The 20,204-nt window shown below is 39.3% G+C and overlaps 1 protein-coding gene across 1 annotated transcript in view; it reads right to left on the minus strand.

Annotated features, from left to right (window-relative positions):
- The window catches only part of tacr1a (tachykinin receptor 1a), a 120,632-nt gene extending 108,786 nt beyond the window's left edge, over positions 1-11,846 (minus strand). Inside the window, exon 1 of the mRNA XM_047380760.1 lies at positions 11,149-11,846. Within this exon, the coding sequence (XP_047236716.1) occupies positions 11,149-11,552 (404 nt within the window). The 5' untranslated portion in view covers positions 11,553-11,846. The remainder of the gene's footprint in view (positions 1-11,148) is intronic.
- Positions 11,847-20,204: the final 8,358 nt, after the last annotated feature.

The raw sequence follows: 20,204 nt of genomic DNA on the forward strand, positions 1-20,204 counted from the left end.
TTGTCATGCATGACGCTAAGGGGGTTTTAGGGTAATGGGGTCGAGTAGCGTTGGGTGGTGCTGAGATTCTGCAGCTTCATGTTAATGTCAAAATGGCCTTAAGTGATAGGACCTTTCCTGCAAAAAATTGTGCTAGCACTTATTCCTGGGAGTATTTCTTGGAACAGTTGCCCAGATCATCAATTACTTTGAGGTTATGTTGCAGTGAAGAAGTCTTCAGGACAACTAAGAATGTAAAGCAAGAACAAGGACAGTCTCCTGAAAACTGTAATTCAGCATCATGTTTCCACCATTGCAGAGCTTGTTGGTGGGTATGAGTGCATCTGCGTACAAAGTCAAATGAGGAGAAGCAAAGAGGCCACTTCTGTCCAGAAAAACCTATCAAGAACAAACTCGAATTCTGCAGAAGTAGAAGGAGAGACAGCAGAAAACCAGACCTCTCTAAAGAATCTGCCTTACTATTCTTTGGGGCATTTGGAAAAACATTTATCTGAAGAACAACAGCACTACAACAAGTAGTATGTTGTCAAAATAGTATAGCTCTCTGATACAGTCCATATGTTGGATTCTTTCCTATTTAAGGGAATGTTCCTTCAGATTTTCCTAAGAACTTCAATGTGAATAAGGAGTGGGAACAAAACATCAGCAAAGCACAATTTCTTCTGACAATTTCCGTACAATTCGGTGATGATCTGTGTATTTTCCAGTATGATAGAGTCCAGTGTGACATTACAAAAGTGAAAATGAATTTGTTTAAAGGTGATAACACTGTTATTTTTGAACTAATGGCCAGCATTTGTCTCAGATCTAAACTGTTATTGAAACCTGTGGTCAGGTTTCATACAGCCGTTCAATAAGCAGACGCCAACAAACTAATTCTGCTGACATGTGAATAAAAGACATATTAAAAGATGCTAAAATTTTTTTTTCTGTGTCAGATTTTATCAGCATCATACAACACAACAGTGCTGATGGAAGTTTTTAAACATTCATGATGAAAATGAGCTTTAGTTTTAGTCTTTAACTTGACGTATTGGAACTATTCCTTTTCCATGGTAGCATGATTGTCCAACAAGCAACATAAATGAATTTTAAAAGCAAGAACTGGGTATATATTTAGTTAAACACATTAAAGAGAAACTGCATCCTTTAATTAACTATCAAAAACATTTTAGGGATAACTTAGCTGGATATGAGATCACTGTCTTTAAAAATAAAATTTATTTGATTTGGTTGGTTCAAAAGGGTTGATTTTGGGGCCATTTTAGTTACTTAATGTTAGCCTACTTTGCTTATTCTATTCATTTCTGATTTGTTGTTTGAATCAGTGTCCACTTAGAACATCCAACTGTGTCCCAGTTACAACCATCTCGCTGTTGATTTGAGACTGAATAATGTAGGGGTAGTTCTTAGTCTTCGTTATTCCAACCTCTTTGTGCAATGAAGCAAGTGGCCTTCCATGTTAAAGTTCCCTCATTGTGGACAATTCCAGCATTCTCCAATTTATAATAGACTTGAGTCTTGGTGGTTCCTCTACATCCTAACCAATGTCCTTCATTGGAGACGACAGATTAGGTCAGAAGACTGACACAGTTTGATGTTGCAACTGGAAAACCATCCCAAACGTATGTAAAAGTGGGTTTTGGAATGGCTAAAAGAAGCTAAAATAAGCTTTTGGAATGATTCCGACCTCTATAGATAATGCGTAAAAACAGGTCAGTGCCAGAATAGTCTATTAGTTAATAAATAAATAAATTTATAAAACCTTTGTTTATATGAACTCCATTTCATTGCCATTTCTGCAAAGAAGAGTGGTCAAATATCCAGCTAGAATTATACCTGGACCACAATGTGCTTGTGGTGTCCCTGAAACTCTTTGCTAAGGTGTATATTTTTAGCATGTATGTATTTTCACCCTATGTGGACAAATAAAATGTTAATTAAATTCAAAGTTGTGCACCTAATTCTTTTTTATAAATTAATTGAAGTCTTTTCTTATTATAAAAAGAACAGTTCAAAGCCATAATTAAAAAATAGTTGACATATAATGTAAAATTCTGACCACCACTGTATTTTCTGGCCGCATGGTGTCCAGGAATGTGGCTGACTATTTATTGAAAGCCTTACATAGTGTTTTGCTGAAAGGCTGACTGAACTGTGAGAAACTGATCCGGAGCTCCTCTTCCTCAAAAATGGCAGCATAGAGGACTGTCAGCACATTTAGACTGCAGTGTTACAGCAAAATCTTGGTTGTGCTGAGCAGCATTCCTTTTCAAATAACTCAACAAATTAAAAACATGAGAAGGGCAGCCTCCCTAAATCAAACCACATTCTCCACACTGCACTGAGAGCATTGATAGATCGGAACTATTAAACAGAATGCATCGTTTCACTGTCTGCATTCATTCATTCCTGCTCAATGGAGCATGTACACTGATATACGTATGCAAAGAAAGCCACACATTTAGACGAACCATTTCACTTGACTAAATCTTCCGAGGCACAAGCTTAAATTTATGTTGGATTTTCTCGCATTCACTCAGAGTCTAGATTATACATACAGATCCAAATAAATACATACACTCGCTCTAATGTTAGGTTCCATGTTAGTAGCCTTCTGAAGAGTAACTATAAAAAATATCTTAATGCCATGATGAAACAGACACAGGATACAGATTCATTGCTATAGCCTAACCCTGACCTTTACCCTTAAACTCCCCCTTACCAGTATAAACCTTACTCTAAAACTAACCTAAAATCAGTTCATACCTTGGTCCTAAACTTAACTATTGAATCACATAACCCAATTCCCTCGTGTGGACCAGGCAAAATGTTCACACAATGTTGGTCTCCCGACAGGGATTAACCAGCACAATGTTATATATACATGTGCGCGCACAAACACACAAACACACACACACATCTGCTCTCTCCTTCTCCAGCCCTTGTGCAATGGTAAAAAAGCAGCAGCTCATTGCACTGTGGTATTGCCAGCAAGAGGAAGTGCACATGTTGTTCTATGGTGGAATTTTTGAACACATCATGGTGGGTAAATTTATACTCTGAATGTGGACACATAAAATAGGACCTGACAAATGTATTGCCCAGCACCTTGTACAACAGTAACTCCTTTTGCTTTGTCATGTCCCCTGTCTTTAATACAGTGGCCTTTCAAAAGCATTCATATCCAGTGTGTCAATTTGCATTATTTTATTTTTTAAAAACAACACAAAGTAGTGAATAATTGTGAAATGGAAACATGCCTTTATGACAACTACCACAACGAGGCATGTGACGTTGCCCGTTATGGCAGTGCTGGGACCCCACCCTGAAACCAGGACTGGGGTCGGGACTCGTCAATGAGCACCTGGTTGCCAGGTTACTCCTCGTGGGAACCGGCAGTCAGTCTGACTGGCAGACCAGGGTGGTGGTCCCCCTTCACAAGAAAGGGGATCGGAGGGTGTGTTCCAACAACAGGGAAATTAAAATCCTCAGCCTCCCTGGTAAGGCCTATGCCAGGGTGTTGATGAAGAGAGTCCGGCCAATAATTGAACCTCGGCTTCAGGAGGAGCATTGTGTTTTTTGTCCCCGCCGTGGAACACTGGACCAGCTCTACACCCTCTACATGATGCTCAAGGGTTCATGGGAGTTTGCCCAACCAGTCCACATGTCCACATGAAGAAGGCATTCAGCTGTATCCCTCGTGGTGCTTCCCGGTGCATTTTAAACTGCCCTTTGTCACTGGTCCTCTTCATAACTTTCATGGATTTCACAGGATTTCTAGGTGCAGCCAAGGGCCGGAAGGGATCTAGCTTGGGGACCAGTTGATTTTGTCTCTGCTTTTTCAGATCACATGGTCCTGCTGGCCCCCTCTAGCCAAGACCTACAGCATGCACTGGGGCAGTTCGCAGTCGAGTGTGAAGCGGCTGGAATCGGGACCTGCTCTTCGAAGTCCAAGGCCATGGTTTTCAACCAGAAAAGGGTGGCTTGCCCTCTTAAGGTTGGAGGGGAGCTATTGCCTCAAGTGGAGGAGTTCAAGTATCTTGGGGTCTTGTTCACAAGTGAGGGAAGAATGGAGTGGGAGATCAACAGAGGGATCGGTGCAGCAACCACAGTTATGAGGACACTGTGCCGGTCCGTTGTGGAAAGAGAGTACTGAGACAAAAAGCGAAGCTCTCGAATTATCGTTTGGTCTATGTTCCTACCCTCACCTATGGGCATGAACTTTGGGTCATGACCGAAAGAATGAGATGTCGGATACAAGCGCCTGAAATCCGGGAGGAGTTTAGAGTAGAGTCACTGCTCCTCCACACCGAGAGGAGTCAGTTGAGGTGACTGGGGCATCTGTATCGAATACCTCCTGGACGCCTCCTCTGGGAGGTGTTCCAAGCACGTCCCACCTGGATGAGGCCAGGACACGCTGGAGTCCCTATGTTTCTCAGCTGGCTCCCACCAGAGGAGCTGAGGGAGGTGTCTGGGGAGAGGGAAGTTTGGGCGTCTCTAGGTCTGCTGCCCCCGCGACCCACCGGATAAAGCAGAAGATGAGGAGTACGAGCACAAATTTTACACAAAGAAAAATCTGAAAAGGCTTGTGTACAAATATTTTCAGCTTCAGCTTATTTTACAAAGTTACATGGGCCTCTTGGTTTATTCTCTGATTAATGCTTTCCTTACTTCTACCTCATTGGGAGGCTTACAGTTGTGTCATACCCGTTCTATTTACAGGTAATGGATTCAACGTTTCTCTGTGAGATGTTAAAAGCTTGGGATGTTTTTCATAACCTAACCCTACTTTAAATGTCTCCATAACTTTCTCCATGACCTTTCCTCTGTGTTCCTTGGCTCATGGTGATGTTAATTCACTAATGCTCTCTAACAAACCTCTGAGGCCTTCAAAGGACAGTTGTATTTATACTGGGATGAAATTACACACTTTTTACCAATTTGTTAATTTCTGAAATTACCTAATTCGCGGCTTAAAAATAAAGGGGACGGAATACTCATGCATGTCAAACTTGTCAGATCTCTATTTATAAATATTTTTTGCTCATTTATGCTCATTTTCCCTTCTTCACAATTAAGCAGAACTGTGTGTTGGTGTATCACACAAAACCCCATAAAAATAGCAAAATGAAAAAATTGGGGTATGAGTACAGTTACAGGGCACTGTAAGACTGTAAATCCTGTCAACTTTATCAGCTGTTTTATTACCAGTTTTAAATTTATCTTAAAAAGGAAAGCTTCTTTTTATTTATATATATAGGATTCAACAGTGTATGGTTCTTTAAAAAGGATATAAATAAAATATTCCATTTTGCACATTAAGTTGAAACAGTCACTCAAAACAGATCTTCGGGCCCAACTTATCTGGCCCAGGATTGTTTAGCCTTCTCCTATTGTTGGATACATGCTGAAGTTTAAGCTGGGTGCCTGGAAGCATGCACAGCTATTTCCATGTCTCTGCCTGGTTCAACTCCAGGCTCGCTGGGTCCTTCCATGTCTGTGGGACTGTGAGCCACTTCCTCCCTTCCAGAAATAGATTTCCACAACTTGATGAAGAGGGTAGCACTGGTGTTAACGTCAATCACTGGTTTTCTCCACAGATGCTGTAATGTTCAAGTGTTTGTTATATGATATTCAAGTGTTTGTTTCACAGATTTATGCCTGGTTCACACAGCAGGATTTTTATGCGGGTTTTTGGACCCTATCTTTCCCTTCCGACATGGTCCACTAATTGTGCTGGCTCTAAAGTTAATTTTATGAGATAATCCTGCTGTGTGTGGTGTGTCAAGAGTGATCTGCTCAAAAGCACATCAGAACCGCTCCAACCTCAAATCAAGGATATTCAACATGTTGGATTGTCTTGACCCGATATCCTACCGGGTGGTGTGTTCCCCGAGGAAAAAAGAGCATGCAGGCTGTTGAATATGACCTATAGCCAATCAGAAAGCAAGGTGATAGAAGGGAAGGGAATTACTCTGAACTCACGTTTGATCTTGAGAGGTTTTGCGAGATTTCCCGTCTGACATCTGAATGTTTGTGAGTGAAACCTGTTCATGTGTGGTATGTTGTGCTTGCCATGTGGCTGTTCACCACACACTGTAGAACTGTTATATTTACAATTTTTCATCATCACTGCTGGAAGGTTCTCAGCAGGTGGTCATGTGCTTTTTAGAGCTGAATCCCATCTCTTAGGCCACTTTGATTGGACCAGTTCTGTGCCAATGGTCAATATTTCTATAAGGCTCTAACATCTCCAGAAAAAAAAAAATCTGGATATCATGGTTTATTTTGTGAAGACCTGAATGCAGAAGTTGACTGAGTTGAAAAAAAGAGTTATTTAATGATGAAAAAGATGAATGTGGACTGACAGCCATTTCACCAGAGAAACAGGACATCAAGCATGGGCCTCTGCTACAGGCATGAAGCATGTCAGCAAACTGTAGAGTCCAGCAAACAACAATGAGCAGCAGATAGCTATACAAAGGAGGGAAAGGAGAGGGCATGGCAAACACAGGTGAAAGCAACCAAGGCAATAGGCTGGCACAGGTGGTTACAATGAGCTTAACTACCAAGGTGGTAGTGCACAGGGAAGGCTGACCAACTGAAGGAAGAGACATATACAGCACACAAAATAAAGAAGGAAAAAACAAATAAACCTATAGGAAAATAAACTACACCACACATGGAATAAACTAAAAACTAAGCACAAGGAATATATTTTTCCAAGTAAGGAAACTCTGCAGATTACATCGAGTCAGTGACTTGCAGCATTCACTCCTGGATGAGCATGTATCAACAGTGGGCAAACCATTGGAAAACTATTTATTCTGTTTATTAACATCACAATTATGCCATACTTTCTGTAGGATACAAAATCCCCCCCCTCCCCAAATTACATAGCGTTTTGTTGTATCGTGACAAAATGTGGAAAGGTTAAAGGAGGATAAATACCTTTTCAAAGGACCATACATATACTGTTGTACCCCTAGTTCCAAGTAATCACTGCATTCCTCATTTCACCTTTCATCAAAACAAATCCACAACTGAATAAAACAACTAATGCTATTTGCACATTAGTGACATTAATGCACTGGAAAGAGAGTGAAAAAGTCTTCAATGCCCTTACCTCAGACATGTTTTCATCTATAAATCGAGGCTGAAATCTTGAATAGCTGGTCTCATGGAAATGCAGTAAAAACAGAAAGTCTGCCAACCAGATGATCAGGGGGTTGTTCTTTATAATGTTCAGTGATGGATGATTTATCTGTTCATTTAGCTTTTTTCCATTTTAGTTGTGTAGCAACTCCTATTAGAAAATAACAATTTTCACCTTAATTTAAAGGAACATGATTATTTTATTCAGTAATACAACCTGTTGAAGTCTTTACATTGTCTATTCTTTTTTAGGTACTCCTGTATTCTGTGGCAGGCTGTTTTCTCCACTAAAGATCTCTACACCACACCAGAACCCTCCCTCACCACAGCGACCACCCATCATGAGCCTAAATTCATCTCAGGTGGATTATATCGTTAGAAGCAAGCACATTGGTGTCAGTGTTTGGCTGTGCTGCTGATCTGTGAATTTCACCAAGCAGAAACACCGCAGGCATAATCGCAGTAGTGAAGGAGATGACAAAACTAGGTCTCACCAGGTAGCAGGGATAACTTCCCACAGAAAGTGCTCTGTGTTTGGCAGAAAAATGTCACAAGTATGAAGGGATGGGAACACTTAAGCTCACACAAATAAAGAAGTTCTGAAATACAAACTCGTAGCTCAAGAGCAGTGGGAGAAATGACTGCAAGTTATGGGTTTCCAGTGGGTGAACGTCTCTCTGTCTTTGTTTCCACCTATTCCACCTACATTACATTTTATTATGTCTTAGCTACAGAGCTATGATGCAATCAGATTTTGATTTTGCTGCTTTGAATTCATTTTAATATTTTCTTTGTAACAGAGATCACATAGAAAAATTTGACAGAATTTCCTTAAGCAGCAAACTGATAGCTGAGCAGACTCAGTCTATGTGACCGGTACCCATTTTTATCTCCCTGGTCTTTTTTAGATCCAGTAGCTCCGAACCCTGAAACTAAAGAGATAGTTCAGGATTTGTGGAGTGAGGTCCTGGTAAAAAAATATAAGCAGTTAATATCTTACCTGCAGTAGATAACTCATTTGGAATCTTCATTTAGATTAAATCATTATTTATTGGGCCCAGAGGAGGCTAATAGCTAGTCCAGGAGACGTGTACCTTCTAAAAACTACTTTAGTCTCAAAAGCATCATAGGAGTCAAATAATATTTGATAACTCTTAAAACCATTGTCACACTTGCATTGGATGTTTATTTACACATAGGTCAATTGTTATTTACACAGGCTGAATTCAGTATACCCCTAAGGAACTTCTTGCGTGAAACACATACAGATAAACTGTCTTACTTTTCTATATTTGTATTTTCAATTCTACTTTGACTGGAAATGCTTTATATGTTTCATTCTCAGTACATGTTTCAAACAGGAAGATCACCTGTCATGTTTTGAGATGTGCAGAGGACCCAAATGCATTGAGAAGCAGAGAAGTGATGGCAAGCAGGCAGAGTGAATCTATAAATAACATGACCAAATTCAAAAAATTTACACGAGAAGCATGGAAGCAAGACAAGAGCTGACAGGGGTCAGGAACAATGGTGGTTGATGAGAGGAATGACATGGTTGAATGAAAACATGTTGTCTATATACTTGGAAGTGACTATTGCATGCAAAACCAGTAAGTTTAGTGAACAACAGGCTGCAGCTGTGGGGAACACTGAGAGACTGATAGAACTGAGGAAAATAATAATAGATCAAATTCTTAAGGCACAAAACAAAAAACAAAACAAATACAAAACCAAAGTTCCAAAACTCATGACAGCACTGCCTCCTACATCCATTTCCTGTCTAAATAATTATCTGCTTCTGTCTGAATAAGCCCCCAATGCAAACGTGACGATGGTTTAAAGGTTTGTAAAAGAGCATTGACATAAATCAAGGTTATGTCTTAACTCGGGTTAGCAATTGGTAACTAATCTGGATGTTTTCAAACTGAGACTCCAAAAAAAAAAAAGTTTACTGCAGATAAGATGTTAACTACTACTAATCTATTGAACTTACGTGACTAAAAATCCTGAACTTTCCTTTTAAGGTCAGGATACACCAAAATCCTAGGTTTCCTGCTAATTGCAGCATGAAGAATTTTTTTTGAAGTTACATATTTACACACACACACACACAATAAGTATATTGAGAGAACAGATACAATTATAGAACACGCACAAAGAAAAAAAATATATGCATGCACATATGTGTATGCTTTGTAGGCATCAGTTTTCATTTGGTGTCAGAAAGAGCTGCCCATTGATTAGGTGGGTTGTTACACTCAATATTACTTACTGACATGAAGTGAAGGTAAATATGTGCCTTTTCAATGTCTTATTTTAATGTAAAATATGACACACAATGGAATTTTGCAGTTACCGTACTGTACTGAAACATTAAACAGGTGTCCATTCAAACGTTAAGAGAAGGTGACATTAAGTTCACCTGTAAAGGTTATAGTGCATTGGTTCATTCTGAAATTTTATCTGAATGCTAATTATCCATAACTTTTGTTAGAAGTCTATATCAAACTGGCTGGATTGCAATAAATATCACCTAATAATTTAATTACCATGCACTCAGGCTCTGTGTACCTTTAATATATTTGGTGACACATTTAATGAAGTATAAAAAGTTGTTTCAAAAACAGCAGATTTCTGGCAGAAGCAACTTTTTTTAATAAAATCTTCATTTGAAAATAAGGAATTTTATATTTTTATTTTGTAGCTTGATAGACTACTCATTATTTTGGATCTATATTTACTAAGAAATCATGAAGACCGTAACAATTATTAAAGTCTTTATTTATGCAAGACATATTTTTATTGCAAACCTTTACTGTTATTATCATCGCTTGTTTTCCTATAATATCAAACAGCCCTATTGTAGCAAAACCTGATTGGAACAAAACTGATGGTATTCAAGCTTAGTATGACAAAAACCAAAACCAATTTAGATAACAGATGGAAGGTTAACTTAAATTCCTGGGTGTGACAAAATATAGCTTAAATTCTCAGATCAAGTAAATTCTAATCAAACTTCCCAAAATCACTTTAGTTTTGTTTAAAGCGAAGCGCCTAATAAAATTATATTTTCATTCTTTACTATTCTTTAGTTATACCTTAAATAAACATAATAATTATACAAGGTGCCAGATGTTGAACACAATTATGCATTTTTATAGTCAAAAAATTCAGATTAAGCTTAACTCCAAACAGCAATGTAAGGAACAAACTGTAGGCTTAAACCCCAGAAAATTATTTTCTGTGACAGAGAAGAGGGTGATAATTTGAGGAACACATTAAATCTAAAGATGACAGCATTCACATGGGCAGAAGGATTTTTTTATTCGGAATATGAAATTGTGAAACCACTTAAAGGTGGAATAAAAACAACAATAATAAAAATAATGTCTGTATTAAAATGTATAACTTTTTATTATTTTTAAAAGGTTTTTACAGGAGTTATTGCAATGTTAATTACAGGGTGTATAACTTACTGTAATAAATGTTGTTTGTTGTCTTGGTTTAGGATGTTTATTTTGTTTTATGTGCACATTGTGTGTGTGAACTTGTCTTTATCTACAAAGGTAGATTATGTTACATTGATGTTACATTGATATTGTTAGTTATTGTTTTGTTAACAACTAAAGGAGGTAGAAGTAAATAAGTACATTTCATGTCACTCTGTTTCAGGCTTGTAAAATTGTGAAATAACTGTGACATCTTCCTCTCGTCTTAGCTCAGTTTACCTGTTGGAACTAGTCAATCATCAAACGTGTTTCTAACTTAAAAAAAAAAAAAAAAAAAAAGAATCCTCCGAGATTTTCCCGTTTAAGCTGGGTTAAGAGACTACAATTTCACAATACTCCTCTGCTTTGTTTGTGGGGCAAATAATTATTATTATTTAGGTACTTTTTAAGAGCCTTAAACATCAGCCAGCTGTAGGGTGACCTGTCGACATACAATAAGGGTTGACATCACAGCAGCTGAGCGCCATGACCTGCAGCGTACCTGTCCAGGGCGATGGCGGTCATCGAGTAGATGCTGGCAAAAACAGCCGCGATGGGGAAGAAGTTGTGGAAGCGGCAGTAGACCATTCCGAAGTACCACTCATTGTGCACCGCGTAGGCGAAGTTGACCACAGTGTTAAAGGCGGACATGGAGGCTTCGGCGAACGCCAGGTTTAGCAGGAAATAGTTGGTGACGGTCCTCATGCGTTTATGCGCCATGATGATCCAGATCACTGTCACATTGCCTACCACTGACACCACAACTATGCAACTGTAAGCGATCGCCCACAGGACGATTCTCCACACTGGTTGCACGAACTGGTTCCAGTACGCGGTTCCGTTGTTGGTGCCGTTGGAGCAGACTGTTCCGTTTGGCACCTCGGTGGTATTAAATAAAGGATCCATACTGCTGTTCCGAACGCAAGAATCGCTTCACCACTACACGTTGCACCAGAAATAAGTCAGGTCTCAAACGTAAAAACGGCTGATTTAGAGCAGAGAACTTTCCAATTAAACATATATTAACACACCATATTGACTATAGGTATAGGTATCCATGATATAATGTTTCCAAAATCACTGCGCCGTGCGTAAAGACAAAGACGCGCCTTTTACGCGCTTTTACAAGAGCAGTGGGTGTGTGCGCTCACTCAGCTCGGTAACGCATGAGAAAAAGCTCTGTTCTTCCTTCTAGTGCTGTCCTCCTGCTCCTCTGCTTCAACTGAGCCGTTGTGCAGACACGTATGGAGCGAGCTAACGCACATCCGTCCAATGGGCTGGCTTAGCGGTCATGATTATGGATGAGCTCAGGTAAGTTATTCATTTCATCCGATTCAAACCCCGCACGCAGAGTCCAAAAGGATTATCATGCCTAAATACCTCTTATCTGATTTAATTTGCTTAATATTCCCCTGCTGGCGATAAAAAACAAAGCAAAAAAAAAAACAAAAAACAGAACAGCCATTGATAAACTGATTCAATGAGCACAATGATAATAATAATAATAATAATAATAATAATAATAATCACAATCATAATCATAATACGCTGGGAGAACTTATTTTTCAAGTAGAAAACAACTGCTGTCAATCCCTGACGTCGCAAGTAAAAACTCTTTTTCCGCAGGGTGTACTCTGGAATAGGATGAGATAAAGAACCATAACAAACACCCCAGCCTTTCCCACTCGCTGCCCCCTCTTGTGGTCTGTATGAAACGTGTTTGGACATCAACGAGCCTGCGCAGAGTAGTGGGACGCCTTTCACAGTAAGCTGTAAAACTCCTTAAGAATACTAATACTCTCCTTTGTACGTGTGGATAACACTTTTAAGGAGACACAGATGGCCTTTTAGTATTCATCTGTGCATAATTTTTAAACGGATGGAAAATGGTACATGATTTTCAACAGTTTTCACAAATAAAAATCTGATGGTGGTGTACATTTGTATTGTATTCAGTCTGTAGAACCACCTTGCACTGCATTTACAGCTTCGGATCTTTTAGGGCAGTGTCTAAACTTTTTGTCATGTCGGCCAGGATAGTCAAGTGAAAGTACTTGCAAGCGAAAAAAAAAATATTTTCTATTTAAACTAGATCTAGGCATTCCAAATTTTTTAAGCATTCAATATTTTAATTAAACAAATATAGTAGTTAGAATTGTTTGTAGCATAAGGATATGTAAATCATTGTAGATTGCTAGCTTACTGCACATTTGCCTCATTAAAATAAAGGCATCGAGTTTGCAAATTATTTTTGCCTTGACTGAAAAAAATTGAAAAAAAAAGATAGTTTTTTTTCTTAGCAATAAGTCAATGGATAGTTGTGGTCCTGTGAAATTAAAGAGAATGAAAAAAGTCTAGTTATTATAATAGACAAATAGTATGGAAACTAACATTTTACATTGTAAGAATATTTTAAAATGTCAGGAATAATTTTGCTCATCTGTATCAACCATCTGTACCGGGGGCCAAAATTTTTATCATTCTTCAATTTCCATCAGGGGCTACACAAAATCAGTCCAGGGGCTGCAAGTGGTCCCCAGGCTGCACTTTGGACACCCCTGTGTTAGGGTATACCAGCTGTGCACATCTAGAGACTTTTTTTGCCCCTACTTCATGGCTGTCATTCTGCCACATGAATTTGGATCTAAATCATTTCTGTACTTTAGCTCTGGCAGTATGTTTAGAGACAATGCGGATGGAAGATCTCCCCTCTGAACAGCACCCCCATAGAATGATGCTGCGACCATCTTGTTTGGCTGTGATGATGGTGTTTACGTGTGATGTGCAGTGTAAGCTTTCTGCCACACATAGCTCTGTGCATGTAGGCAAAACAAAATCAGTTTTGGTAATATCTGACCAGAGCAACCTCTTACACATGTTAATGGCTAGATTTGTGGAGTATGCAACAAATATTCCTTCTGCGGACAGATTTTCCCACCAGAACTGTGGACCTCTACAGCTCCTCCAAAGTTTGCAACTTGTCTCTCATAGTACTAAAAAACTGGGTTATAGGGATCATATTGTGAACTTAAATGTGTGTGACGTAGAAATTAGATACACACATTTAAATTTTATATTTCAATAAAAATTTAAATGTTTGGAACAAAGGTAAAGTAATTTAAATGGGAAAGCTAGAGCTGGTCCAAGATATATGCAACAACTGCTTGCTGCTTGCCGGTTTCAACTCAACATGGCGAACCTGGAACCACGTCGCTTAATTTATGGAAAGCCGTCTTTGGATTTACCAGATTTTCCAGGGACGGAGCCAGTTTGGTGAGTACCACCACCTACTCCAGGAGCAGCGTCAGCAGTACTTCTGCCTATCCAGGACCTAGTTTGAGGACCTGCTGCGGATGAATCAGCCTCCGGGACACCAACTACAGGCACTGTGCAGAACGCCGTACCATCTGTCTTTGGTGAGTAAAAAAATCTCAGCTCAATAGAAAGCTGTGTGTGAAGGCCACATGTGCTTTCTAACTTCATGCGTGCCTTAATAACAAGTCGTTTTCAGGACTAAATTTCAACAGCATTTTTCAAAGCCACCCACAAACCTATTAAGAGCAAACCTTCCTTCATTCTATGTGTACATGAATGTTTCTGTCTTTTTCACATGTGATGTTTGTGGATTGTAAGTATTGTTTTCCCTTATTTCTGTGCAGGGACTGCACTGACTTATTCGCAACACAAATTGACAGAAGAGTTTAGATTTTTCCAACTCCAACAAAATTCGCTTTGCGTCCATCACGGGTTTCGTTTGCTTTTGCTTCGCTCTATTCACCCTAATCGTTCCATTTGCAACGCTTCGCTCCTAAACGCGCCTCTACATAGGGTTAACATGTAAATCACTCGCTTCTATCGCGTCATTTGCAGTCAGTCTGAACACACCATAAACAGAATACGATTTACAAATCCTTTTGGACCTATATGCAATTGAATACACTACAAAGTCAAACTTTTTAATGTTCAAATTGATAAACTTTTATTTATCTATTATTGTTTTTTGCAAATATTCACTCATTTTGAATTTGATGCTAGCAACACATTCTGAAAAAGCTGGAATAGGAGCAACAAAGGACTGGGAAAGTTGAGGAATGCTCAAAAAACACCTATCTGGAACATTCCACAGGTGAACAGGTTCATTGAAAACAGGTGAGTCTCATGATTTGAGCGAAGTTCACCAGATTGTAAACAACTGTGTGAGCAAATAGTTCAACATCTACAGTTCATAATATCATCACAAGATTCAGAGAATCTGGAGAAATCTCTGCACATAAGTGGCAACACTGATTGACCTTCGATCCCTCAGGAGGTACTGCATTAAAAATCAACATCATTCTGTAATGGATATTACCACTATTAACACTATGTTATGTGCTGTTAATCAGTGTGTTTAGACTGTAAAGACTGAGAGTTAATATTTAGTTATTGAGTAAGTTAATGTTTTAGACATAGCGTGTTGTTTTTACACGCCTTTCAATACAATGCATCACCTAAACTGCAGCAGCAAAAATCAGGAAAAATTACTCTTATCGTTATTGCTATCGGCTTTACCTAATATTATGTGGATTCATTACTTTGAAAGAACATGATGGAGAACAATGCACATTCTGTTCAATTATTTAAATCTTTCACTTATCGAGTTTGAACTTACACTGACTTCTATAAGCTGCAACAGAATGTCTATGCAAACTACACAAATATTCACCATAAATTGTGTGAAGTAAATGTGATTAAAGCAATACCAATTTTTATTGTGTGGCTATTATTTTTTAGGTGTATAGTAACAGTTATGTTGGATGTATGATGGATTAACATTAAATATTATTTAGCCTCATTCAGTATTTTTTCTTTAAAACCTTTTCCAAGTCTGAGTCAAGTCTCAAGTCTTTAGGTCACAAGTCTAAAAGGCATCTGTAGTCTTTTATTTTTGTGACTTAAATATGACTGGAGTTGGCATTTCAAATTCATTTTACCATCTCTGGTAGACATACATGATTTGTTAAAATGTGGCATCAGTCTTTCCAGTACTCTGGTGTGTCAGTTTCTACAAAACCTGGACACATTCACAATAGCCTCAGACCTAATTTATTAATAACATCACACAGTATGTGAAAATTGTTCAGTTTAAAGCACTAATTCAATGCAGCAGTGCAGAGAGCTGTTGGGATGGTAACCAGAACTAAAGTGAAACTGAACTAAACTGCAAAGTGGACATATTAAAAATAAATCTGTTTGATTTGTCATACTTAGGAATCTAATGTTATAACATATAGTTATGTGAAGATAAATTAGGAAACCTCATTAAATAGGGTCGGGTTAAAGGTTACCCACGTTGGCTGAAACAACATTAGTGAGATGGTTCTTGTAACCATCTACCAGTCTATGACATCAGTCTGGGGAAAGTTTAAGGTGTTTCTGCATGTACAGCCTGTTTCAAGTCACCCCACAGCATCTTAATGAAATCAATATATGGGTTTTGACTCGGCACAAGGCTTTCCATTTCATGGTTAATTATTTGATTGTGAGCTGGCCAGGTCCTGCTGCAGCAACTCATCCCCAACCATGACACTTCCACCTCTATACTGTACTGAGGTACTTTTCCTGAAATATATTTTGATTATTTAACTATACTTAAATACAAGGAAATGGGTCTACAGTGAAAATAAAATAGAATAAAAGAAAGAGTAAGAATAAAATCCACAGTGTCACAAATTTATATAAAGGGCTTAAAACTAATGATTTCACATCTCTGAATAAAACCTACCAAACCTTAAAGCAGGATCTGGCAAAGATGCTGCACTGCTCTATCTTGGCATCTTAAGCCGCAATCTCATTCCATCATTACACGCTACAGTAGGTTCCGCATGCTACCTTCTCTGTAGTTCCTCCACAAGTGGAAAATGTACATGGGGTACTGTATGCTTTAAAGAGTGCAATCTTCATGGGAGAAGTGAACATAATAAAGTTATGTCCCAGCTATTAGCATTCATTTATATTAAACAGCTTAGTATATAAATATGCATTACCATTAGCCAGATCATCAGATCTATAATGTAAAAAATTATTAACCACAGAACACAATTAAAGAACAATACTAGACAGAGAGAAGTCAGGAAATACAAAGTTCAGGTCCTCCTTACATCTCACAATCAAAGTATAAATCTTTGCATTATGTTGGGACCACAGCCATGGTTACAACGTGAAAGGCCAATACAGACTTTCCTGGAACTTTCAAAATAAATTGCATTAACCTACTTCCGGCACAGCCAGGCAGTAGGACTTCCTGTGATGTCAATGTCCAAATAAAAGCACTGCTCTTGCTACATCCTGCCTCTTCTACGTTTGTCACACAGGGACTTGGACAGAGAGACAGAGTTGGTACTGTTTCTTCCTTGAACGGGTCTGGTTGGCGGGCTCGTTACGATTGGGTAGACCCCTCTTTTGTTCAGGGTCTGGGCCGGGGTCGTTCAGGAGGTGCCGGCACTAACTTTTTACTTTTTTTGCCCCACCTCTCTTTGTTTCTTGCTTCTTTTTCGTTTCAGTCTCCATGTCCATTACAATTGAAATAATACCAAAGCAGTTTCTACATACAGGTCCTTCTCAAAATATTAGCATATTGTGATAAAGTTAATTATTTTCCATAATGTCATGATGAAAATTTAACATTCATATATTTTAGATTCATTGCACACTAACTGAAATATTTCAGGTCTTTTATTGTCTTAATACAGATGATTTTGGCATACAGCTCATGACAACCCAAAATTCCTATCTCACAAAATTAGCATATCATTAAAAGGGTCTCTAAACAAGCTATGAACCTAATCATCTGAATCAACGAGTTAACTCTAAACACCTGCAAAAGATTCCTGAGGCCTTTAAAACTCCCAGCCTGGTTCATCACTCAAAACCCCAATCATGGGTAAGACTGCCGACCTGACTGCTGTCCAGAAGGCCACTATTGACACCCTCAAGCAAGACGGTAAGACACAGAAAGAAATTTCTCAACGAATAGGCTGTTCCCAGAGTGCTGTATCAAGGCACCTCAGTGGGAAGTCTGTGGGAAGGAAAAAGTGTGGCAGAAAACGCTGCACAACGAGAAGAGGTGACCGGACCCTGAGGAAGATTGTGGAGAAGGACTGATTCCAGACATTGGGGGACCTGCGGAAGAGTCTGGAGTAGAAACATCCAGAGCCACCGTGCACAGGCATGTGCAGGAAATGGGCTACAGGTGCCGCATTCCCCAGGTCAAGCCACTTTTGAACCAGAAACAGCGGCAGAAGCGCCTGACCTGGGCTACAGAGAAGCAGCACTGGACTGTTGCTCAGTGGTCCAAAGTACTTTTTTTGGATGAAAGCAAATTCTGCATGTCATTCGGAAATCAAGGTGCCAGAGTCTGGAGGAAGACTGGGGAGAAGGAAATGCCAAAATGCCAGAAGTCCAGTGTCAAGTACCCACAGTCAGTGATGGTCTGGGGTGCCGTGTCAGCTGCTGGTGTTGGTCCACTGTGTTTTATCAAGGGCAGGGTCAATGCAGCTAGCTATCAGGAGGTTTTGGAGCACTTCATGCTTCCATCTGCTGAAAAGCTTTATGGAGATGAAGATTTCATTTTTCAGCACGACCTGGCACCTGCTCACAGTGCCAAAACCACTGGTAAATGGTTTACTGACCATGGTATCACTGTGCTCAATTGACCTGCCAACTCTCCTGACCTGAACCCCATAGAGAATCTGTGGGATATTGTGAAGAGAACGTTGAGAGACTCAAGAACCAACACTCTGGATGAGCTAAAGGCCGCTATCGAAGCATCCTGGGCCTCCATAAGACCTCAGCAGTGCCACAGGCTGATTGCCTCCATGCCACGCCGCATTGAAGCAGTCATTTCTGCAAAAGGATTCCTGACCAAGTATTGAGTGCATAACTGTACATGATTATTTGAAGGTTGACGTTTTTTGTATTAAAAACACTTTTCTTTTGTTGGTGGGACGAAATATGCTAATTTTGTGAGACAGGAATTTTGGGTTTTCATGAGCTGTATGCCAAAATCATCCGTATTAAGACAATAAAAGACCTGAAATATTTCAGTTAGTGAGCAATGAATCTAAAATATATGAATGTTAAATTTTCATCATGACATTATGGAAAATAATGAACTTTATCACAATATGCTAATATTTTGAGAAGGACCTGTATGTCTCAAGCGGAGGATTATAGGGTTAGCTGTAATGCTCCACTTGTAAAAGTAATCTTTTGGGCTTCTTCTTGGCCCTCAGACAATTGTGATTGCTACTCTGCCAGACAGGAAACGTTAGGAAAAAAAAAACAGATGTAAATATTTACTCTTGTTGGTAATACCTGTTTTCCTGTGTAGGCCACTGACACATTTCTTACCCAACTAAAAACATGGAGTACTCCGAATAGATGTAGGAAGTTTTCGGCAGTCTAAGCATCGATAATTCTAACGGTATTTTCTAGGAACTAGTGGACTTTATTTTATTTTTTATTTTTTTTAAGTAGCTTGACAAGAAATAGGGGGAGACAGTGGTGAAGGGAATGCAGCAAACGTTGATGGGCTGGGATTTGATCCCACAACAGCCTGCATCAAGGACTAAGGCCTCAGAACCTGGGTCATGTGCCTAACCCCCTACACCACCAGCACTGTTTTTCTTTAAAAACTGCTTTATTTTATAAATGCTAATAACGCTGGCTTTCCCTGATATTCTTCCACTTGTTTAAATAGTGTTGAGAATTAAAATCATTTAGTTCATACTATGTGTTCAGTTTGCATGTGTATGCATAAAACTGAAATATATCATGTATTGTGGACCAGAGGGAGAGAGAGGTCACAGCGGGGTTCAGGCTGGAAGAAGATCAGGATGTTAGGCAGCAGCTGTAAGCAGTAAATGCCGGCTGTTGGGCATGGTATTGATAATAAAGTACTCCCATGGGGGTTGGTTAATTTACAGCGGCAACACAGACTTCGTAAATAATTCTTGGAGGGGAGGTTTCAGAAGTCAGCTTTGAAGTTCGTTGAGGGTATAAAAACCTTTAAAACTGATGGTCGGTGAATACAGCCTAGCTTTGCTGATCTCAGTCTCCCCCTAAGACCTTAGGTAATGATTCTTTCTTTGTATCATTCTTTTTGTATTAGGCATTGGAAATCATTGGACTTATTTACCAAATAAAACTTGTGTTAATCTTAATTTCCTGCTCTTCTCTGTTCTTTCTCACGACATCCGGACTGGGTGAGGTTGAGGTCGTATTATTATACCTGGTAGAATTATTTTCCCTCAACAACTTGATGCCGTGAACCGAACGTCGTGAGCACAACCAAAGGGGATCACATGACTGGCGGGGACGAAGGTAAGTGGTTTTAATTAGTGGTATCCTCGCTGTATGATGTGATGAACCTGAGGTGTATTTATTGGGCCACGCGGAGGCAGTTTAGAAGAGCGGTTAGGATAAAAAACTGTGCCTCAGAGCTGGTCGTTGGCCTAGCCCCCCTTCTACCGGACGCGGCGTCTTGGATCGTGCTGAGAGTTCCACACTCGGGACTTG

This window comes from Girardinichthys multiradiatus, chromosome 12 (assembly GCF_021462225.1).
Source record: "Girardinichthys multiradiatus isolate DD_20200921_A chromosome 12, DD_fGirMul_XY1, whole genome shotgun sequence".
Taxonomy (NCBI): Eukaryota; Metazoa; Chordata; class Actinopteri; order Cyprinodontiformes; family Goodeidae; genus Girardinichthys; species Girardinichthys multiradiatus.